General features: G+C 38.3%; 2 protein-coding genes across 4 annotated transcripts; both read right to left on the bottom strand.

The window, feature by feature from the left end:
* Positions 1–92: 92 nt before the first annotated feature.
* Positions 93–6,439, bottom strand: nostrin (nitric oxide synthase trafficking). 3 transcript variants are annotated; one of them, XM_022741236.1, is made up of 16 exons: positions 6,406–6,439; positions 6,142–6,227; positions 5,954–6,037; positions 5,680–5,742; positions 5,494–5,575; positions 5,343–5,405; positions 4,249–4,347; positions 4,004–4,129; positions 3,338–3,436; positions 3,134–3,259; positions 2,538–2,646; positions 2,301–2,389; positions 2,046–2,171; positions 910–1,165; positions 717–806; positions 93–633 (listed from the first exon to the last, which is right to left on the bottom strand). In XM_022741236.1, exons 1-16 carry the CDS (start codon positions 6,430–6,432, stop codon positions 497–499), a joined length of 1,662 nt encoding a protein of 553 aa, XP_022596957.1. In that variant the 5' UTR covers positions 6,433–6,439; the 3' UTR covers positions 93–496. The 3 variants fall into 3 exon arrangements, with proteins under 3 accessions (XP_022596957.1, XP_022596958.1, XP_022596959.1); XM_022741237.1 differs by having other exon boundaries at positions 928–1,165; XM_022741238.1 differs by having other exon boundaries at positions 6,402–6,424.
* A 1,529-nt stretch (positions 6,440–7,968) lies between these two features.
* Positions 7,969–24,644, bottom strand: cers6 (ceramide synthase 6). The gene is made up of 11 exons (XM_022740604.1): positions 24,344–24,644; positions 23,377–23,482; positions 23,135–23,265; positions 17,235–17,292; positions 15,365–15,415; positions 15,142–15,234; positions 12,442–12,570; positions 12,072–12,178; positions 10,416–10,572; positions 10,220–10,243; positions 7,969–8,982 (listed from the first exon to the last, which is right to left on the bottom strand). Exons 1-11 carry the CDS (start codon positions 24,511–24,513, stop codon positions 8,824–8,826), a joined length of 1,185 nt encoding a protein of 394 aa, XP_022596325.1. The 5' UTR covers positions 24,514–24,644; the 3' UTR covers positions 7,969–8,823.
* Positions 24,645–24,808: the final 164 nt, after the last annotated feature.

The raw sequence follows: 24,808 nt of genomic DNA, 5'->3' as shown, positions 1-24,808 counted from the left end.
TCCCAAATCAGATGTTCTTTAAAAGTAAAGATAAATTATTTGATTATTCACATGTTGATGTAAACAGTTTTCATTTATTTTTCATGTTATTACTCATCTGAAGTATATAGTTTTATTTTCCTGGGCTTCATTTTCACTTGCATTAATCATATCAATCTATTAAAACATATTTATTCAAATCTTCACAATAGTTGAGTTTGGCTGTACACTGTGGCATAAATAATGGAAAAAAAAAAAATCATTGTTTGGATATAAAAGTTCAAATACAGTGTGAATCCTAACAGCATTACAAAATAACTCCAGCAACCAGTGACAAAAATCATAGATCCTATCAGCAGAGGAACATGTATTATCGAACTGAGTGCTATTGTTTTTATAAACAATTTTAAAGCCACGAATATCATTAGTCAGTACATAGGCGGGAACTTGACTTGTATTTTTAATTCGTATGAGGCCTTTCAGCCATTGCCATTTTGTTGTTCATGTGTCAGGTCAGTCAGGCATCAGATGATTTGACACTACAAAAGACAGGCAGCTCCTCAACATAGGCTGACGGGAAATGGCCTGTCTGCCCATTAAGTTCACCAAACCACCAACCATTCTCCTCTTTTGTGTAAATGTCGAGAAGATCTCCTGTGAAACACAAACAAATCATTTTATTAGTTAAGATATAAACTTCTGATGTTGAAATAATCTGCAGCTTAGTTGCAATTTACCTTCTTTCAATGTCAATTCGTCATCCTGTTCAGGAGTGAAGTTGTAAAGGGCCTTGCATTTTCCCATACTGCGCAACTCTGATGTTTGACCTACAAAGTGTTAGTATTTTTTATAGCTGTAATTTCATTGGAAAATTTCCAAATGTGGTTATTAAAAATAAATCTGCGTGTGTGTGCTCTTGAAATGTCTTACCCTCTCCTTTGTCATCACCTGTGTGAGGTAGGGCTCCATTGACAGTGCTGTCACACTCTACAGCTTCCTTTTCATGTGTTGAAGCTGTGGAGGTGACCTGGTCACTTGCATCTGGTGAAGGCTCCACAGACTGTTGTGTCACAAGCTGAGCCGGTCCTTTGTAAATGATGGAAGCTCTAAGTGACTGTCGGGATCTGAATGGTGTCCTCCTGAGTTTGACTTGACGGGTCAGTTGAACAACACTGTGCTCACAGTCCTTTGACAGAATAATAGTTTGGGTTATGTTTGATCATCTGCATTATTTCTCTTTAGAAATGTTTAGTAGGACAGTAAACATACAGTGGTTGGCAGCTATCGCCAATCCATGTTGTACGGATTAGAGCTGAAACAACTAATTGATCAAAAATGAAATGGCAACTATTCTGATAATTAGCTAAAATGCCAAACATCACCAGGTCCAGCTTCTTTTTCCTGGATTTTGCTTTTCCTTGTATGTGAAAAAAATGGATCATTTTCAGACCTTGCGCTGTTGGTCAGAAAAACTATTTAAGATATTTTAAGACATCTCCTTGGGCTTTAGGAAATTGGAACAATAATTATTCTCTATATTTTCATTTTTTATAGATCAAGAAAATAATAAGTACATTGTTCCATATGAAAATAATTTTATTGCAGGACTAGTAGGAATGCAAAATTGCCCAAGCCTATTTAAAATAATAGAGATCAAGGTTCCCGTGTTGCATATTACAGCTAGTGTTGATGATGGGGTACTTCAGGGGCTGTCGGGGTAAATCAGACAAAAGAGGTTGGGAACCACCTATAATATCTGGAACCTAACCGAGGCACCCAGGCAGCAGTCGCTTAATTCAGACAGAATAACCAAATGAGGAGTACTTGAATTAAAAGACTGTCACAATAAGCATAACCATCACACTGTAGTTCCAGTGGACCTGCTTTAAATGCAGCCATTACGCTGAGGGAGAGCCTAATTATTTGTTTTCACATCAGGACTTTTGTCATTAATGTGGGGATTCAAACCAGGGACATTACAATCACAAACTCCCAATGATAACCAAATAAGCTACCATGTAATATAAACCAACAGACTGTCCTGAGGATGATACATGTAGTCTTACCTTATCTTTCCATTTCACAATGCTGTCACTAAATCGATGAGAGGACCTGGGTTTTCCTTCTAATTCAAACAGTGATACGGACAGTTTGTAGTGAGTTGCCTCGAGGAGATCCAGTTTTAGAGTGCTCTGCAGGTAATAAGATGACATTAATCAACCCATCAACAAATCTAATCTATGATCAGTTTAAAGTATATATCCATCTTTGTATCCACCACTCTCCATCTTTTCTACACACACACGCTGAATGCTGTTTACCTCATCAAGCTGCTGTTCAGTTTCCTCAAGGTTCTTTTGGTTTGAGAATGAAGGATTTTCAGAGTACATTTTCATCAGCTTTTCAATTCCTGCAACAAGAATATCAAAGGTGACTTAGAAACAATTTCAATTACCTTATTTTGCACTTTCCATTATGAATCAACAATTTTTACATCTCCATCAAATAATATTGTTTAATTTTAATGCATTATTTAATGGATAGTGTGCTCAACTAACCTTCACAGTCTTTCTTTGTTTTTGTAATACTGTCCTCCAGACGCTGGAGTTTGAGTTTGATGGCCTCTCTTCTTCGGTCTTTTCCCATCAGTGATTTGCTGTCCTCCTCCTGATTTACCAGAAAACAGATAACATGTATTTATCGAATCACGCCACTAACTATGATGGTCTTGGTGTAGTACTGATTAATGGAGTGTTTCCAGGAAATTTTACTAACATGCTATTGTTGCTATTGCACTGCACTCTGCACATTCATGTACAGTATATAACCTTTATTAAATCAGGTAAATTCCATTGAGGTTATTATCATATTTTCAAGTTAGACCTGAGTGCTTTGAATTTATAACATGTTAAAAAACAGTGACTATATCCAGTACTAGAACACACTAAAAATCAGCCGTCATGTCAGGCCCTGTCACAAACTGACAAGTACATCTTTGTAATGTGCAGCTTGCACACTCTCATCAAAGAGACACCCCATGCAGAGATGACTGGGTATGTCTTTGAATGGATGAGTCATTGGATGAATCTGTGGCCTGCAGTCAAACTTCCCTTCAAAATGCAACAGCAGATTCTGAGAGTAAAACTGCACTTACAAAATAGTCAGCCATCAAAAACTCAGCTTTGTTATCTTCAGCTGTGATTCTGTTTTCCTCCACCAGGATTTGTATGTCTTTATCCACATCCACCCTCTGGACCAACTGTTGTATCTGTCTTTGGCCCTGGAGGAAGAAAAATACATATCAGTTAAAATATCCATCATGGGATGTTAAGTATAGATGAATGTCAAGATGTCTTACATGTTTGAGGGTCTGCCCAAAACTGGACATGTGGAGGTTGTATCTATTCAAAATGTTGCACAGAAGTTCAATTCGCTGTTTCTCCAGCTCCTGTATGATCTATAAAAGCAGAAAGTAATGCTGTGATGCTTTCTGTACACACATTTAATCAACCCTTATCCAGATTCCTGACTTTGTCATTCACTCTGTGAAGCATGTAATACCCTAATATATCACCTTCTGTTGAATGATTGTCTTTTAAACCTGAGGCAAAATTAGAATAAAAACAAGGTCATAATGATTGGAAAGATTGTTCAGTAACTAAAAGATCATGGGCCAGCAGCTCAATGCCCTGCTGAAATGTCCTTGAACAGAGTTTCCACATTTTTCCATGTGCTGCTATTCTTTTCTGATGCATGTATCTCAGAAAATACAGGATGATATAAGTTTGCAGAACACACCGATTATTAAGTGCTCCAAACTGAGCACTTGGGTGGTAGACTGACCTGGTGCTTATAAACCATTTTCTGCAAACAAAAGCTCACTGGTTCAACTCTTATCACAAATGAGGTGTCCTTGAGCAAGACACTGAACCTACTGTACCTCTTCACTCACAAAAAGCTACTCTGGATAAGAGGAACAGCTAAATGCCTACAAAACAAGAACTAGGAAAACATTCTCCAGCACCTGGTAGCAGTTTTTCAGTGTGTTTTCCCACTTGAGTCTCATCTGATGACCCTCCATGTTGATGTTAAAGTACTCGTCATCCACCCGCGCCTGCATCTCTGCCGACTTAGTCAACCTGTTAAGCATCTGTTGTCAAGAACGGGAAAAAACATCTTCAGTGACCAGTTTTTGCACAACTTTTCTCTCCCAGTGTGAAAAAGCACATATGTAGTGATGAAACTAATGCGGTAACCACATATTGTAACCTTTTGTTTTTCCTTTTCTGTGCAAATCTGTTTGTTGTTCTCAACAAAGTTGAATAGAGCCTCATGTTCTCTTGTCAGTCCAACTAATTTCTTCTTTATCTGTTTTAGAAATGAGGAAACACAAGAAATTGCATAAATAAATCACAACACAACAAAATTATACAGGTAAATAAATCAGGAATATGTTTACATTCAACGCTTAACTACGCTATAAACCTAATTTTAAACATATTTTGTATTCCTGAGTTTTGTCAGGTTATTTCTGGTGATGTACGTATGTTTGAGATGCTTTTTAAGTCTTCGAGGTTGATGTGAGTTGGGATATTTTTATAACAACTTTGAACTGCAAGATTCGAAACATGAGCTGTTGCACTAGAGAAAATGACACACACTAAGCCACATACAGAAGGCGTAACAGGGTTTAAAGTTTAAAAAAAAATAAAAAATTACAACTGCTTGTTAAACCATTTATTGTTTGACATTTCTATATTTATATTTCAGTTATCATTTTATTCAGTCATTATCAATTTCATAACACATTATCGCACTTTCATAATGCAGCATAAAAGTTTCTAATAGCTTCGTAATGTATGATGTTCCACAGCAACAGCTAAAAGTAATTTTAAGTATAGTCATAATACTTTATAAGGTCAAACGTCACAGTGGCCCATGATCAATCTGCCCATTTTACAAGAAAGGCTATAATGTCATGTGAGCATTATGGTGTTTTCTCTAAACATAATGAGCAGAAAGTGTAGTTATGTCTGATTGTAATGCCTTCATGACAGCACTAGGATTTAAGACTTTAAACCTGCCATGCAGAATGAATTCTTGACCTTGTGAAATGTTGGGATCCTACTTTTAATGTCTTGTCACTATTTTAACACAACGTAAAGCATTATTAAAGCTTATAGCATCTCCTAATGCTCCTAAATCTATAATAGATTATAGATACATGCTTTAAACAAATGTTTCATGGATTAAGGATTTATGGATTAACATGATGATAATTGTCTTTGCAGCAGCTGAATCTTAACTACACAATATTTAAAGTGTTTTTTTTTCCTTTTTCTATTTGGAGGAAGGTTCTTTACCTTGAGCTGCTCACTCCAATTGGCAGTAACAAGTTTTCCAGTTCTTTCAATGGCACTGTCAAGCTATTGAAACATACTAAAGGTTAGAAAAACATCATAACTTGAGGTTAGAACAGAGATAACAAAACAAACAAACTAATGAATGACATACAGGCCTTTTCCTCTTATTATGCTCGTCTAAGACTTGTCGTATTTCCAGAATTGCTTCTTGTTGAAATGCATTTCCTAATGATCTGGAATGAGAATAACAATGCCATGTTTAACTCCAGACCTCCCTTACATGTGTATAATCTCTGGACAGGCACAGTTATGAAGTGAACTGAAAACTGAAAACTACCTGTGGGCGTCGGCTCTTGAGTACATCTCATCTGACACATGACACCAGGCACTGTAGGTGGAACTGAGTGGGGAGCCAGCAGGAAAAGGTTAGAGCTGTGGGCTAATTAGTCTGACGCTATGTTTTGCTCATGTCTAACCTGCTTGGTGCATGCTATTTTCCATGATACCATTATTTCTGTACAACACATGGCAGTTAGCCCCCAGGAAGATATTATGTCAAACACAAAACAGACAAAAATGGTAACAATTAAAAATTTAGCACCGTCCCTTACTTGTTTGACATTCCTTTGGAGGCCCTGATGAGTTTGCCAGCAAGTTTTTGCAGTCCTTTAGCATAAGTAAGTTCCAGCTCAGCCCTAAAACAGGAAAAGGTTGCAGCAAGGGGGTGATAACTGAGTCAAACAATAACTCCTGTAGTCATTAAAACTGAGTGTGAATGCCATAGCTGTACTGAACCTACCTTTGCTGAAAAACTGTCATAAGTTCTTTGCAGAAGTTCTCCCCACTTTTTGAAAATCGTTTCACATTTTGATACAGTAGGTTGTACTGAAAGACAGTGAATAAGCCTCCATGAGATTTTTGCAATAATGGACTGAATCAACTGAGTTCAAACCCATACAAAGTTAGATGTGATTGATATAGTGTTGACACCTGCCTTACAAGAAAATTCATATAAGACAAAGTTTTTTCTCCATTGCACTGAATTTTCAAAAGACATACTCACAGAGCAGCTGCTGATAGGATCCCTCATCTTAAGACTGTGGTTGTTTGTTGACTTTGGACCTGGAACTTTGACCACCCTCCTCCCAAAGTCACTCATGCGGAAATCACCTGAGCTTTTGTCAGTGCACTATACAAAGGAAAATTCCAGTGAGAGGGAAGAAAAAAAGACACTACAAATATAAACTGAGGGTGGATGGCAAGTAATTCTGGCACAGGTATAAAGAAAGGGAAAGATACAAACACAAAACAAAGGCCCATTCATGTTCCTAAGCCTGTCCGTGGTGACTACAAAAGTTATATTACACAATCAGAATGGCTTTATTATTTTCTGTTGAAGTAGACCAACTGAGTGCCACTTTGCAATAGGTCACCCATTATAAATAGTTACATCAGTTTCTTATTTGGACATCCTGAAGACACAGACCATCATTAGCATTCATTTGGCCTGTCCAACACTAATCTAACACTCACTCTTTTTATATTTATATATTTTGGTCATAACCAACTCCTCCGGGAAAAATCTGGCTCTTTAGTTCTTAAATGCTCCACTATGTTCACCAGCTAGTTGCTAACTGTGTCTGTCTGTTGTTAGCAGGTAGTGTGCAATGTTTTTTTTTTTTTTTTTTTTTTTTAGAGCTTCTTCACAGAAAAGCCCCCTGAGGCTGAAAATGACACTTTGAGAGCTGTGAAAATAAACCAAAACAACAAGCTGGAAGATGCTAAAATACTGCGTAGAGCTGAGGGGAACAGAGATTTTGCTCTGTGAGTTCATCTCTTCAAATCGTCCCTTTCACATACAAGAAGTGAAACAATTGATAAGTTTGTTGATTGATAAGCTGATATAAAAAATATAGATTATAGCTGCTTAAAGGTGCATACCATAATTGCAATGTCCCTGGTTCAATTCTGGCCATGGACCTGTCACTTATAAACCTGCTTTATTATAAAGTGGTTCCACTAATGATGAAATTAAAGTAACAGGTGCCATTATTTGGAGATGATTCTTTATGACTCAGACTGTTGGATTATTCATGTGTAAGTCAAGTCAAGTAGGTTGAGTAGTAATTGTATTCATCTCAAAGCAGACATTGGAGGTGAATTGTTATTAATGTGTCTTTGAGGACACTACAGAGGAAGCTGATCTGTTGCATGCTTCTCAATGGATCTTTTTCACAGCAAACATTTTCACTTTTCATAGTTGGAAAAACACAAGTGCTTCTAATAACATTAGCAGTGGCATGACAGTGACAGTGTGGCAGTGAGCCAGCATGCACAATGTCAGAGCCCTGAAACTGAAGCAGCGTACATGGCATTTATCCATGATTCATTTTATTATTTACACCTTTGCTTTTCCTGCTGTTACATGTCAAAATGCCTGCTGTGAAAAAAGCCTTATGCAAATTGTCACACAATGTTTATTCAAGAATAATCTCTAGTCATTATTTATAGCACTGCAATGTTAGTTTACAAAATTAATGTCTTTATAAAATTAGCATCCACCATTGATGCCACCATTTGATTAATACATTTTCTGATTGAACATATCCACACGTATTTGCAGTCTTCATGTATTTTTTTATTGAATAATTAAAACAACTCAGGTCTGCCTCGTAAGACAGCAAATGGCCTTTAATGAAATGCTTACCAGAAATGTACCAGAATACTTAACAAAATGCTTCAATAGGGAATACAGCATCTAGCCATATCTGATGCACACACATAATACTGTTATTGACATCTCATATACAGTTTGAGTGGAGAATGTTTGTTTGTTTTTTTTTTTAAATGTGAGTAAACTTCACACATTACAATCCATTGGTGAGTGAAGACAAACTCAGTCATCGTTTTGGCAAATCTTTGGGGGTGTAGCATTAAAAGTAAACCCAGGTCTTCAGCACTTTGCTAATATTTGTTGTCGTGATGTGTGGCTTAAAAAAAAACAAAAACAGCTGTGTTGTTGTTCCAGATGATTTCCTCTTTAACACTGACATCAAAGTAGAATAGATGTCCAACTACCATCTTCAAACATATTTATAAAAAATAAATAACATAGAAAGACACAAACATAAGGAAAACACACCCCCAGTATGCCAGACTACTGTATGTTAAAGTAGCATGCTTACACCATAAAGTGGAATGCTTTCATTGGCTAAACAGAGTGGGTTGTACCAATAGGAGTGCTTTGATATCTCGGTGTGCATTTGGATGCAAATACATATATGAAGAGAATAAATTGCGCAAGGAAATTAGTAAAGAATCAAATTGATAACAAAACTGCATTCACTTAAATCTTGTAAGAACTTCCAGTACCAGACAGGCGATGTTGTTCAAGTCTCCACCATACACTCAAATACACACACACACACAGATTGATGGATGGTGTCTGTAGCATGGCTCCAGTGTTGTGATATCAGCTTAGTCAGTGTTCGTCGGGATATGGGGCTCCTGTCAGGTAGCCGTTGGTCCCGTGATTTTTATTGGTCCCGTTGGTGGTGCTGTTGTGGTGCTTCTGATGGGGTGGGGGGCTGTCATCCTCATCAGAGCTGGACTCGATGTCGCTGCGGTCATCTTTTGACACCTGCAGCAATAAAAAGGGATGGTCGGAGATTAGATTCTTCTCATTAAAATTCTTGTCTCTGTCATTATCTGTGGCAGTCATGCATGGTGGTGTCACAAATGGGCTTTTACATATCAAACAGGGAAGTGTTCTATGCCAATCAATATGAAGCAACAAGCTGCAAAAGCCATAAAATCAATTTGCAAACTTGAAATATGGAGATATCTAAACAAAACATTTTTTTAGACAGCAGCTGATTATTTTCGGTCTAATCAATCTCTTGATTATTTCATCAGGTTGATAGCTTAATTGTTTAGTCTGTAAAATGTCAGAAAATAATGGAAAATGCCCATTTCAATTTCTCAAGCTTGTTTTATCCTACTAGCAGGTGAAAACCCATAGATGGTCAATTTAGAATGATATAAAACAGAACAGCAGCAAGTCCTCACGTTTGAGAGGCTGCTACCAGAGAATGTCTGGCATTTCTAGGCCCTATAAATGATTAATTGTTTATCAGACTTGTTGGCAATTCATTTTCTAACAATCACATAATTGACTTATTAACACTAGACATTATGTAATTTGACATGCCAGGTGTCAATTTATTCAGATATAATAAGCTATTTGGGATTTATGAATAAATTGACAAATAATTGCAGGAATACCAATGAAAAGCTGCAACAAATGGTGATGATGAGATGGAAGATTTAAACAAGGCTAAGAGTCTACAGCCATGCTGGCAGGTATTTGAGGCTGAACTTAGGCAGAGCGGTAATTTAAGCTAAATGCTAATGTCAGCACACTAACGTGTGCACTAAGCATAAAGTACAGCTGAAGCTGATGGTAATGTTATCAGTTTTACAGATATTTAGTCATAAACCAAAGTGTTAAATAAATCAAAATTTTGACCTGATGATAGCGCTATAGAAAAAGTCAGAAGCTCACCAAAGTTATTACATTTCATCCTGAGGGGAACATGAATGTATGTGCCAAATGTCATGGCAATCCATCTGACATTTGCGATATTTAAGATATTTCAGTCTGGACCAAAGTGGTGGAGCGTCCAACTGACTGACATTGCCATCCCTGAAGCCATAACGCTAGTGTGACTACACATGCACTGATTAGGTTAGAGCTGATTGACAGTCAGGATCATGATGAATACAAATGATTACACACAGTTGCTATAGACATGCCCTCAAACTAAATATAAGGTACACCATGTTGATTAAGCTGTTCCCCTTTTAAGGCTACTCACATGTAAGGGATTCCATTTTCCCACCTCGAAGGTTGCAGGTTAACATAGAGAACACAAACAGAAAGTCAGTGGCTGTTGAACACTCTACACAGTATTAATGGATATATTAGCAGCGAAACATCATTATGCAAGAACAGGTATAAATGGAAGAATTATGTAGAAAGACTCAGAGGAGGAGCTGTGTGTAATGACTCACCTTTCCTCTGGATATAGCTCGGCACGCCGTCTTCACTATGAGGTAGGACCAGAAGGAGTGAAGAAGCTGCAGCAGGATCAGAAGCAGGTTGAAGACCCACCAGGACGGGTAGGGCCCTACAATCTCCCAACTCTCAAACAAGGTGGTATTTAAAATCCTTCCATAGCCACAGAGGGGGGAGAGAGATCATTAACTCCAACATTTTTCATTAGAAAAACACAAGGATTAAAAGCACTCAATTTGAGTGGGGGAATTATTGTGTAGAAAAAAAAAACCAAACAGACGCCAGGGAAAAGAAATGAGGTGGGCTCTGCTCCAGCTCTTTGTCTTTCATGGAGCACCTTTAATGATGCGTTTATAGCACAAATAGATGTGTATTTGAAATAGTGTTTTGTTTATAGTTCAATATATATACAGCAATAAATCGAAACATTATAATAAAAAACGGTTAATGGAGTAGAAAAAGCGATGCAGCGCTGCGGCGTCATGACATACGATCAAAATTTCAAGTATCTGTGACAAATTTATCTCTGGGACAAATTCTTGCAAATGGCTGTCTGTGAATCATACTCCAGATACTGAAGCCATGGCAACAGCTTTACAGTAATGACAACTTTACTACCGCTGTGGTGGGGGCTGACTAAAATGTAGTGTTGGATCATCATATTACAGTGTGGCAACAAAGGCAGAAAACAGTGGGGTACCGACCGAAATCTTTTTAAAAACTCTTAAATTGCTGCATCAACTCATCCAAAAGCCTCTGTGTGTCTCAAATGCTTTCTTCAGAATTGCCCTACTTGTTAAAGACAACAAACTTGAATCTAGATGCTCAAAATAGCATTTTTGTGCTGATCAAGTTTAGATGGTATCTCAAAGAAAAGCAAACAAGGTCTGCCTGATTTGGAAACTAAATCATGTCTCCCTTCACTCATGAAAGGTATGATAACACTGCTGCTGATGACTTCAAGATGACTGTTGCACGCACTTTCAAGGACTAAAATTGATTAGTGGTAATTCTGCAAATAATTCAGGGTCATCAGAATGGCTCATTGTAACTGGCTTTCACCAGCTACTGTAATTAGACTTTTAAATGTCTGGCCAAACAAAGCCAAATAAATGATTTAAAATATTTAAACCTGCCTCTATTCTCTGGTACAGAAAATTTGATAGAGTAGCTCCAACTTAAAATGTTGAATAAATTCAATGCACATTTAAAACTGAAAAAGCAACACAAGCAAAATGATCCTAAAGCCCTTTGATGTTTTAACAATTAGGTGAAACTCTAGACACTGTTTTCAATGATAAAGCAATAACCATAATGATCTGCGGTTCATTTGTATGGCTTTCTTTGAGAGGTTAAAGCTGCTGTATCCATAGTAACTATTTCTTAGCAACAATATTCACAGAGATGTGTCTGAACTGCAAGTCGTTGTAGAGAAAGTAGTTAAAAAAAAAAAACCCCACTGAGATCAGGAATGGCCTGCTAAACTGTGCAGAGCAACTCAGACATCTACTGCTCAGATATTTTAACTCTGACTGTCTGTGTGCACTGCAGCGTATACAAATGGCAGGTTAACACTACTTCACTATAGCCAGCCATCAGAGGGATGCTAATGATGGTACACAGGAGAAGAGAGAGGAGAGAATAACACTTACCAGACAGGGTAAACTCCCAGTCTGGAACTTATGAAGAGAATTGCAAACATTGCAAACAGGAGGTTGCACAGAATCTGACATTTGGCATAGTTGGCCATCTTGGCAGCCTGGTGAAAAAAATGCACAATTAATTTTATCATGTAAGCCACTACTTGAATTTATTTCTGACAGTATAAGACTTAAAAAGCTCTTGTTTCCAGCAACTATATCTGTATAATACAGTCTGACGTAATGCTCATGATATAAGAGTTGTATTCAAATATAGATAAAGATGTAAAAGTCCAAACACTCCACCCACACACCCAGCCAGCTTTGCCTCTATGTGCCCATCTGTCCATCTATAGCATTTAATTCTCTCGCCCATCCTCACCTCTATCAGCACGTCGGCTGCATCATGGAGACACATGACCAGACTTCCCACTCTTGCCATGTTGTTCACGTAGGAAAAGGTGATGAGGGAGATTGTTGCTACGTGGTGCAGGAACATGATCAGGAAATCCTAGGGACACAGTTGCCAAGGAAATGTCACACAACCATAGAAAGCACTTTGAAAACTGCTTGATGGCTGTTTGAGTCACTGCATGCAGGACATAGTAGTACAGTACAAAAATGTGATAAAGTAAAAGGGACTTGACTACCCTGTGTGCACACAGTGGCCTTGCGTGTTTACACCGATGAAAATTCTGTAGTTTCAATATGACAAGGCCCCCACTGCTAACTAATATCAGCTGAATTTGTGGGACCATTGTGCAACACAGTCGAGCCTGTTTCCAAAACGAGCAGAAGAAGCACCACATTTATGTTTTCATGTCCTTAAAATGTGCTTTGCCCAAGTAAGTAGCTGCACATGTGATTATTGTGTAGACCAATGCCTTTCAAAATAAAACCTCTATTTTGCTGAGGCATGTTCATCATGTACCACCGTGATTGGCAACACTATTGAAAAGATATTAAAAAAAATTTATGACAAGGCCATGATTAATCACCACTTATACAAAAATACCAAGTACATCCTCAGTGTCCAAGCATTCATGAACACTGTGTCATCTGATTGTCATTGTGTCAAACTGTAATACAGTTATCTCAAAATATTATTCAAAGCAGTGGTGGAGGAACATGCAGATCAGTTAATTAAAAAAATACTGCTTTACAAGTAAAAGTGCTGCATTCAAAATGTTTCTAAGGTGAGTATTATCAACAAAATGTAATGAAAGTATCAAAAGTACCCCTAAGCAGAAAAATGCCCTCTGTGACTGTCATACTATTATATATTACACTGCATGTTTCGATTGTTATTGCTGATGCAAAAATGAATGAGCAGTGTTTTATTGTTGTAAGTGGTCATGGTGGAGATATATTAATGTATTTATATACTATTGGGTAGTTTAATCTATGAAAATACATTGTATTTTATAAGTTCATAATATGGTTTGCATGTAAAATCTTAATTTGTGAAGTAACTACTATAGATGTCAATGGCGTTAAAGGTATAATATCGTCCTCTGAACTGTAGTGGAAAGTATGGAGAGTATGAAGTGGCATGAAATTGAACTACACAAATAAAGTACACATTTAAGTACAGCACTCGAGAAAATGTGCTTAGTTATTACATTCCACCACTGTTCCAACTAAAAACAATCACTATTGTGGCTACAGTTAATATCTCGTAAAAATATATGACCGTTCCTGTTATTATATGGTCCTATCTTGGTATGAGCCATTAGGTTTGGGATTTGCTTGAATGGAGCTCCAGGTGACTAAGGATGCAGACAGGTGACATGGGGAAGCATTCCTCTAGCAAATCTTTAGCTACTGAAATGTCTCAGCTCAAAGCGACCAGAACCAGTCCAACATAGTGAAAGAATGAGAAGGAGGGTGAGAAGGAAGAGCAATGGTGCAAGATACAGAATGAAAGCAAGGCAAGAGTGTGCAGGGGAGAACATACTGGAATTGGCAGGGGGTGCAGAGGACCTCCTCAGTGTAGTACTGTGCATGAAAAAACTGAAAGGAGAAACAAAAACAGACAACATGCCAACAGTCAACAAAGAAGATGACAGAGTGAAGGCATACACAGCATGGCATCATGGGGGCTGCTGTGAGTGCAGTGAGTGGAGTGTGTTGTGGAGAGGGCAGAGCTGGGAATGGACTGGAGACAGGAGTAAGATCATGGCTGAAAGGCATGCAAATTGATACTTTAATGAACCAAACGTGTGGCCATTTTTATATGTAGCTATATAAAAAAAGAATGTGAGTTGAAGTTAGTTGCTGCCCATTAAGAGTGTTTGTACAAACTGAAAATGAATCTCAGTTCTTACAAACACAGACCAAGATGGACCTATCAAACCTTGTAATACAAATGCAGTACACCTTCATATGCTGTATATATGGTTAATGACACCTGAAACTAAACATTATACCTAACTGGCTGATACATGAAAAAAGAAATAACAATTACATATATACATACATCTATTTTTTTCAGTTTTAATTATGACTGGGCAATAAAACTAGGCCCTCTGTATTTCTTCTTCCAGGCTTAACTTTAAATCTGTTCGTTTAGTGAAATGGCTCTTTAAAATCATTTAGATAATACCTGCATATTGAATGGCACCATCTTCACAATAGTATGGAAATTTGCTGAGTGGATTACACAAAAACTTTTAATTAACCAAAACAAGCTCAAAGCCAGCCAATGGCAAAAAGTTTGAGAAAAGTTTTTATGAAGTTTGACGGTGAATCCAATTTCTGAATGTTCAAAAAACTGCTAATCCTTCTTACCCTCGCAATGTTTTGTTATTTCACACACCAGTGAGAATACACTGAGGCAGAAAGCAAATGTTCACATGCAAAAACATTACGGAGTCATGGTGACAGTTAGAGAAGAGACAGTCAGACAAGGATAATGATGCCTTGTTATATCGCTACTTACAATGGCAGAAACAGAACAGAATTGTCTGGTTTAGACACAAAAAGTGACTAAAAGTGTCACTTCTAGCAGTAGATTTTTGACCAAACATTCAATGATCCATGTTATTAGAGATGCTTTGGTGTGACTTGCAGTCATTCTTACCTTCCTCCTGATGTCTGTGAATTGGGAAAAGAGTAAGGAGAGGTAGAAAGACAGCTCCAGTATATAGTAATAATGGATGTCCACAGTCAGTGGCTGCATAAACACACAGAGCAACAGGGTTAAAACAAATATTTTGGAAGTGGGAGTGTTGGTAATGCCAGTCATCTTGCTGTATCATGATTACTGAGGATGGGTGAAAACTGCTTTGTTAAAAGACCTTTACCTGGTAGGGGTAGTTGTACCAGCACTCTTTAGTGTTCCATAACCATGGAGTCTGCAGGAAATAAAAACAGTCACTTAAAATCAATACACTTTAACCTATATGAAACAAATAAAACTATATCATCTTAGATTATTTTATATTTGAAATATAAAATATCATAAAACTGTGATAGAATTACTAAAGTTAAGACAGTGTTGTAATTAATGCAAAAACTCCAGGGACAAAAATGGCATGTTCCATACATGACAAAAGCTCATATGTTGTATTTCATAAAAGTAAAACAATGTTATCAATTAGCCAAAACAAACCAAAAAGGGTATTTGACACAAAGTTGTGTTAAAGCCTTTCAATAAAACATAGAAAAGCAGGGTCCATTAACTACAACATCAATGCAGTGCTATGTTGTTCCCAGATGTACAGCTGGAGTTCAATATTTCCTTGTTATTTAACATCTAACACGTAGATATCAATGTAACCACTGAAAATTTTATAATTCCCTTGATGGATTCCAAATCAAATCAATGTGGTTTATTAAATAGTGAATGTATAACAGATTTACTTTTACAGTGCATACTTTGATGTAAAAGGAAGCAAGATTACCAAGGAACCAGAGGCGTTTAGCCCTATATGAGGTCCTGTGTAAAGACATGATATCAGGACGAATAGAGAAATGGTAACTGTGATACTAAAGAATGTGTTATAAGCAAACAGTGACCCATCGCTGAGTTTACATCTCCAGACCTGGTCTATTAATAAACCCCACAGCGACTGAAGCCTGCAGTAGGGACTGCCAAGGAATGAACTATTTTCACAAAGTGCTATGTCATGCAACTTGTTTCTTTGAGAGATTTTCCCCTTTCTGCTGTCTCAACTATCGCTCTAGTGATTATACTAAATTATGTATTTTCATGAATATATGTATGAAATATACTAATTCATCCCAGCCACATATTTCAGTAATATTTAACTGGCTCATTTGACAAAATGACCATCATTTCTGAACTCTCACAAGGTTGCTGGTCACTCTTCAGTAACCTCAACAGCTGCTGGGAGAGTGGATTTTACTTGGCGGGATCCCCTGAACTTCGCATGGTATGGAAACACACGGTAACATTATCAGTTTTCACAAACCAAGTGAGCATTAGCTAGACTGTGAAAGTGTTTTAAAGAGCACGCTAAATCATAATATTATCTCAGATATTTTTTTAAAGCCAGTCTTACATATCTTTGAGTCACTCGGGCAGTAGTCACAATACAACAGGATGGAGAGGCATAAGAAGAACCACTTCGACATTATCCATACAACAATAACATTGTCATCTCATCCACTGAACAATAACACTATTTGTGATGTATGTTAAGTTTAGAAAATAGCTGTCAACAGCCAACTATAGTCATTTCAGCTGTTTTGCATTTCAAGTAACTGTTGAAATATAAGTATATATCAATATTGACTTCTAGCGACTGACATTCATGATCAAAAGAAAGTCATCACTGAGTGTTACAAATTGGTGAAAAATGTATTGCCTGATTAATGGATTGCATTTTTAGCATAAGGAGTGTTTTATTTGCCAGCAGCTTCCTTTTACACTGTAAGATCCTGGTAAGATCCATTATTAACAAACACCTTTTGTCCTAGGCTGTAATGCAAATTTACTTTGTAAACTTAGTCCCTTACACCATAGCTTCCATTGTACCTCCCAGTCCCATGACTAGGCATCATGCTATTCATAAACCACAGGATTTTCATGCTGGCCATAGACGTCCACACTGTATGTTGTGTAGAAAATAGCCCCAAACCTCAATGACTCATACTAACTTTAGCAGTCATAACAGGAGGTTGGTGCTCAATTGTCTTGGTAAAACTTACCTTTTTAAGGAAACGCACTCCGTAGGTAAATATGTATAGATAGAATGTAAACCTCCACCTGAAAGAAATAAAGAAAAACATAATGGATATACAGCAACAGCAAGAGTGAATGCTGAAGAATGACAGTTCTTCACCCTGGGTTGATCTAAGTTGAAGGCTACAAAAAGTCCAGAGCTAGCTTAACTGAACACACATATTCATTAAGCCTCAACAAACCTACCATTAATTTTGCAATCTTAACAATTTGTTTCATGGCATCTTATAGCCTTGAAAAAGCTGGGGGCATATCTGGCTGCTCCCAAATGGTTAGGGGCTTAGGGAATACTCCAAACTGCAAGTGTGACAGACATTATCCCTCAGATAAGCAGTGTGTTTGCAATTTACATTTGCTCCCTTTGTTTGGCTTTTTCTTTTCTACTTTGTTTTCACATTTTTTCTAGAATCTAACTAAAGCTTTATGCAGTAATTTTTAAGTCACAACAGAATTAGAAGATTAGAGAGAGAAGAAAAGTGTTTTAATCCACTCAGGCCAATTACTTGAGAATAATGGAGCTGCATCACATCCTCTAATCCAACAATAGACATACATTCCAAACTATAAACATTACCAGGGGATGTGTTAGTTCATGCAACTTGTGCTGTATACTACTTATATTATTTGGTTTTCATTTGCAGAACACTGCAGCACAGTAAGTGGTGTGAGGTCCTTACTTCTCCACATCTGCAGTCTAGGGTGACTCACTAAAAATGGGACATCACTGAATTCACATTGGTGAGGTCCGGAGGGAAAGACGAGACACTCACAGTGTCCAGTCCCGGCCCAGCCTGCTCTGTGCTTTATATAACCCTGCACATCATTTACAGTAACCACGACTACACAATAGTAGGGAAAGTGATCATGAGGTCTGAGCTTACAGGCAAAGAAGAAACTGCTTCAGCTGACATTTCAGTGATCAAAGCTTTGCTGAGCAGGGAGATGTGAATATATACCCAACTTATAACAGTCAGCAACTGGGAGGAAAGATTTAAGACTGGCTAACTAGCAAGTCCCTTTCTGCATAACTCTGGAAGTTGCATCAGACAAGAGCAAATATCTTTATGCAGGGAACAAAAGCAACTTTGACTGCAAGGCTTGAGTGAGAGACCCCCTGTTGTGCGTTCTTGAGTTGTCACAGCTTTTGACAAATTTTTCACCAGTTAGATTAAATGTTTTTTCCCAGTGGGGCCTATGTTCTAAGATATATAGATGTAAGATACACATCTGAATACAGTGTGATAGTTTAATGAAGTAAAACATGTAGAGGAGGAACAAAACACAGCCAGATTCCCCTGACATATGAGGAGAACTGCCACTATTCACTCCCGTGGCTGTGACAGAAGCTGTATAGCTTGTCATGTGAGATGAGGTTCTGCAGGTTGTACTGTGTGGTTTTTTCCAGCTGACCTCAAATCAAACACATTTTGACAGCCACAGCCTCCAAACACAACCTGACACGAACACTTTAAACGAGAGCAGGGTAAATCCATTTCAGCTTCTCAGTTCAGGCACATCTTTCATGTGGATTTTTGTTGAAGATATTCAGTTGTAACTCTTAGTGGAGAAATTATTAACATGTTAACATGTGGCCTGTGGAAGCTGTCATTAACTGCCTTTTGTGCTTCATCAACAGTATTGTAAAGCCAAATTAACTGGACAAGTCTACCTGGCACGCAGTAAAAACTGTTGCATGGCAACTGGTTCATCAAGCACGCAAGAGTCTTTTTCAAGTGCTGCTGAATCGTTGCTATATATGTACAATCACAATGACTCACACGGCTTCCTGTGAATAGATTTTTTTCTGAAGTCAGGCACAGATGGTTTTTTTTTTGTAATTATGAGTTATGTTTTCCAGATACAATGTTGATAAAGACTGGTTCTAGAGAAATGGAAATGTTTTTCATTCAATTATCTAAGGGTCAAGGGTTTATTTCCTGCTCATGATGTAGCAGCAATTAGTCGATTACACTTGTAATTAATTGGTGCTGGTTAGTAACTGTCGCAGGTTGACAAACCAGTAACAAATTTTGACTCATATGATATAATACCAGTAAGCTTACGTAATGAGTCAGGATACACACGGAACCATCATCCTTTCACAATAGCTTGATTATAGATTAATGAATTATTCATGACTGTGAGTTTTAAACTGAGACAGATCCACTGATTCCCATTAAACCAAATGTACCTGTTTAGACAGGCCGTTGCCTGAGGGAGGAAATAATTGTACTAGCTTTGATTTGATCAAAAACTAAGTAATGGGGTTGGCTTTAGTCTGAGTGTAGCACCTAGCTTTGGAATGAAATGATAAAAAGCAGGTCCTGCTGGCTTATTTGATTCAACGTTGTCACTTCTCCAGGTGGGTAGTCTAAGCACCAGCTGAATGCAACTGTTTGCTTCCAGATGGTTCAACATCACAATCAGTCATGAGCTAGCTTTAATCAAAATTCAGTTGTGAGAAAGCCTTGATATATATTCCATCTTTGCTGTTAAATCAGCAGTACCAGCTCTATTAAGCTTCAGGCAGTAATAGCTATCCTTTTCACCTTTGTATATTTGTCTAATTTGCTCTGATTACTAGGCCTGATTTCCAATTGCCCACATGAAAAAGCTTGTTAATAGCTAGTTATTTTTAATGTGGTGCCAGCCAGAAGACTGCGACTAATTTTAAGGAAAAAAACAGGGGTGTGGCCGTCGTCTCTCAAGAACATGTGTATGTGGCTCATCACTCAGCATGAGTATAAGCATGTGCCGAGCACAAACATGCTTATTAGTTGTCAGCTTGGTGTCTACTGAGCTGCTCCTAGGGAGGTGTGTTGGTTGAAAGGTATGAAAATCACACACTTACATTTTGGTTGGAGAAGGAGCAGTAATGAGGATATTGCTAATCTTAGCTGCTATTAATAGTATGTTTCTGTAGAGGTTAAGTGCCTAAATTCATCTTAAGAATTTACTGCAGGCTTTGGTTTTTTTTTTTAATATCTGACTGAAGTAAAGAAAATGAATGAATTAAGAGAGCATAGTTTTAGGGCATTCGTTGTCAAGGAAATGCAGGTGTTCATTTGTAGTTATGAATGTGAAATTTTGCAATGACCACACAACTCGAAAACAACAAACAAAAACTTTAAGGAATAGTTTAACATTCTGGAAAATATTCTGATATTTAACACAACACATCTCAATATATCTCTATTATCGTTATTTCTTGCTCATGCATAGTTACTTTTTGTAGACTTATCACAGTGACATCAGGCAAGTCACTGTGCCCAGCCAAGCGAGACTGCAGCAAATAACCCCTCACAACAGCTTACTGCTTTTATACTTCATTTTTTGTTTGGTTCAAACAAGTGAGATATCATGTGTTAATTAGTGAGCTGTTAGATGTATTCTGTTACCTTTGGACAGAGCCAGGCCAGCTGTTTCCCCCTGTTTCCAGACTTTGTACTAAGCTAAAGTAACCAGCTGCTGGCGGTAGCTTCATATTCATAGTACACATACAAGAGTGGTATCAATCTCCTCATCTAAATCTCAGCAAGAAAGGGGATAAGCATCTTTCCCAAAATGTAAAACTATTCCTTAAAAGATCCATTGTACATACTTGTATTTATATGTCTATGCCCGAAAAGCCATACCATACAAGATCCTTTGAAAACCATTTTAGCATACATCAAAGGCCAAATCTTACAGGATAAAAATACAAACTATTTAGTGATCACAGAAAAAGCCAATCTCAGTGTCTCAAGAAGCAGTGAATTGCATTATTTTGCTTACGATCATTTCTTTGCTCTCAGTGAAAGCAGAGAAGAGAAAGGACAGAGGAAGATGAGATCAGACAACTGGGGCCATTGAGGACATGAAAGCGTGATCCTGCCTCAGCCTGTCCTAACCAAGGAACACTGAAGAGAGGAGGGGTTCGCAGGTAAAACTACACTGCAAAAATTGGTGTGGTCATCTTAATCTGTCATTTAGTCTCTTTCAAAATATAATTAATATTTCCAAACACAAGTAACCTCCTTCACTGTGGTGAAATAATACCACTTCAGTGTTCAGGTCATTTTCTGTTTGTTTCTAGAACTGTTTCTATGCTATGACTGCACAACATCTGTTTTAAGAAATTTTTGGAAAGATTTCAGTTTCTGTTGTGAGAAACAGGGGTTACTGTAGGTTACTTGTTAAAAAAAAAAAATCCATGCTTGAACTTGTTGGAATGGCTTTTTTTTTTTTTTTGCTGTATATCTGTGGAAAAAGAGAGGCAATAACAATAGCTAGTAAACAAACTCCATGCAGAGTCTTCATTATTCCCTGAGCAAATGTGTCTGTTACATACTGTCTGCATAATGAAAAGAACAGACAACAGATCAGCCATCCTGACAACTGAGAGACAAAGAATGCTATCAGTCTGCAACAGCTGTGCATGAGGGCCTAATTAGAGCACAATCGCTGCTAAAGGACTGAAGCCAACCCCGTTTAGAGAATTGCATCGTAAGCAACTGAAACAGACAACCTGGCCAAACTATTGCAAAGCACAATGTCGTCTGCAGTCAATTATGCTGTATGCAGATAACAGCTTTGGCGCAATCGTTGCTTAAAGAGAACTAATGCCAGCTAAGCATGTTTTCAAAAGCTCATGCGTGTTCGAGAGGAGCACAAATCCGCTTTCTTCTTGCATGTAAGGAAACAGGTTTGCGTTTTCAGATTGCTCTTGAAGGTTGTAATAGGAGTCCATTGGTTTAATCAGCCAACACTGTCCTCCTGAGTGAACAGCAGCCTCGGGCAGATCAGAAGATGTGAGGCTCCCTGTGTCTCAAACTGCCAGATTGGCTCTACTGGTGTCAGACATGACTCTGCTCTGACAGCCACACTCGCTCATTGGCCTTTAACATCACACTGCTAAGTAACTACAATCTCCCTGATGGCAAACCCTCTACTGCAGATTAGCCAGTTCTCTATTACAGCCTGAGTGGGTTTGTTGGTTCGCACTGGGACACATTTGACTATTATCCCACAGACGCACAAGCATTCATGTTGCAATCTTCATAAGCATTGTACCAGACAGAAACCAACCACAACTGAAGTAGCTACTGAATGGCAGGTTTTGGACTATAGGAACATTTCTGTTTCTGTTTGTTTATTTACTAAAAAATAATAACAGCTGAAGCAATTGGCTGATTAATTGAATAGCCAAAAAAGTAATCTATTTAACTTTTCTGATAAATTGTTTCTGTCATTTTTCAAACAAAAATGCCAAACTTTCCAGTTTCCAAAAGTGGGGACTGTTTTGTATCATTTTAAAAGGAATATTTTGGAGTTTTAAACTATTGGTCTGATGAAACAAGTCATATGAAGATGTCTTCTTTCATATATTTAACTATTTTTTTGGACATTTTTTAGACTAAATGATTAATAATTAATAGAGAATAATCACTGTAGTAATCAATAATAAAACGAGCTGTGAATTATAGCTCTAAGAATCACCTTTAAATGACTGCCACCATTTATTTAAGTAAAACATGTTTGAGAATGTGTGCTTCTAAGCAGCCATAGTGTTTCCTTTCATTTCCATAACCAGTATGAAAATGAACTTGCAGAAACATGAAACTTGCAGGGATAAAGTTATCTATCACTGCGAACATCATGCCTGCTTTTCCTACTGTCATGGTTCTGCTATTGATGAGTGGTAATGGAGTGCAGCCTATTTAAATCAGCCTTCACTTAGAATGGCATTAAGCAGCCAACAATAAATTCACATTACACATGACAGCTACAAAGCAGACATGATGGTCACTGTGATGGATTTCTTACAGCCGTCAGGAAAGTCTGTAAGTTAGGTATATGTTGTGGTGTTAAATGTAATTTGCCTTACATGCTTTCACAGAATCGAGCTAGAGTGCTGGGCTTCTCCTGGTTGCGCCGCTGTCTGAACCAGCGCTGGATGGTCCGCACATCCCAGTCGAGCTGCTTGGACAGGCCTTCAAGCCTCTTCTCATCTGGGTGCTGGAAAGACAAAAATAACCACTCAGTGTGTTAGATGTAGCTTTCATTGTAGTACAAATTACAAAGGCATGACAAGACATAAACAAGAACGAGGAGGAACACATGCACCACCTTGGTTATAGCAGTGAAAACCTTCTCGAGGATAGCGTTGGGTTGTGCTTTTTGTGGCCCGTTGGCTTGGATCTTCAGGCCCATCGCACATGGTCTTGCAATAAACCTGCAGGTAAAAGATCGGGACACCATTCTGTGATCAACATCAAAACAGAGACAGTATCATTGAGATGAATTATAGGTACATTAGTCACATTTAGGGATGGGGACACGAGGCATTCATCTGGAGTCACATGCATAGCCATAAACTCTTTGCTTGTGGTGAGTAACAGTTATCTAGACACGTGCATCTGTGCATCTGAGTTATCAAATGGGTATTTAATAAGATATGGATACATTCATGATATATACAGCACCACATGGATTCAACACCTATGGGTCAATATGAAATTCACTTTTTTAACATGCTGCATTTTCAGGGATAAATTCTGAAGGGTTTAATGGAGAAATTTAAGGCCTCAGTCACTAAATGCCCTAAAGAGACTCCTGACCCACATATGCATGAGGAGCATAGCTGTGACTATCATGTCTCTGTGCCTTACTGTATATTGCTGATTGTACAATAATATTCAGAGATATTGTGATGCAACATGCACCCATCACAACTGGGGCAGTTAAGAAAAAAAAAAAAAATCAGCCTGTTCTCAGCCTCGTGCTTTACTGAAATCTGGGTTTGGGCTGAGAGGGCAGTAGCTGGGTTTGGGCAGGTAGGGTAACTTGGCTGCACTGTGTGTGCACTGACAGATGAATCAAATACAGACAGCTCGTAATGCTGCGGGCCTGCCGAAAGAAGGATGATCAACCCTGGTGATTTGTGGGCTAACCGGATAAGATGCCATTGTTTAGGTAACAGACTGACGAACATGGACAGAGGGCTGTGCTGCATCATCCACCCGGAACATTTCATCGACATAACAACAAACCGTTTCGCGGCCACCTGGATTAATGGCATGTGCTTTAGACCCACCTTTCGAAAACCAGTCGTATCATAAAGATGCAGAATGCTAAAGGACACGCCAGATAGAGGTCCTCGGCTTGCGGGAACGTAGCCTCATCTGTGTTTTTTAAGTCAGCCCAGGTTACATTATGGGGGAGCCAGAACCTCTCGTTCCAAAACCACGCCAAAATACCGGCCATTTCACCCTGCAGCAGACACTGTGACCGGGTCGAAAGAGAAATCGATGGCCCGCTGTATCTCGGAGGTCTCTCACAGGCGATCTGACCGCGCGGACTCGGCTGATGATGAGATATCCGTGTGAGATCGCCGTCCGTCCGCTTCCCCTCAGCTATTCCACTGTAGGGAAGTAGACTCAATCAGCTCCTCCGCAACTGATTGGTGCGTTGAAATGTCATGCAGTACAGTCGGTGTACGCTATGCCGGCTACACCACGGTGTAATCAAGGTAAACCACTTTTTGCGTCAGCCCCTTTAG

The sequence above is a fragment of the Seriola dumerili genome, unplaced genomic scaffold, assembly GCF_002260705.1.
Source record: "Seriola dumerili isolate Sdu_G_001 unplaced genomic scaffold, Sdu_1.0 BDQW01000052.1, whole genome shotgun sequence".
In the NCBI taxonomy this organism is placed as follows: domain Eukaryota; kingdom Metazoa; phylum Chordata; class Actinopteri; order Carangiformes; family Carangidae; genus Seriola; species Seriola dumerili.
Note: the sequence above shows the minus strand (reverse complement) of the source record. Positions and strands in the feature narration are given on the sequence as shown.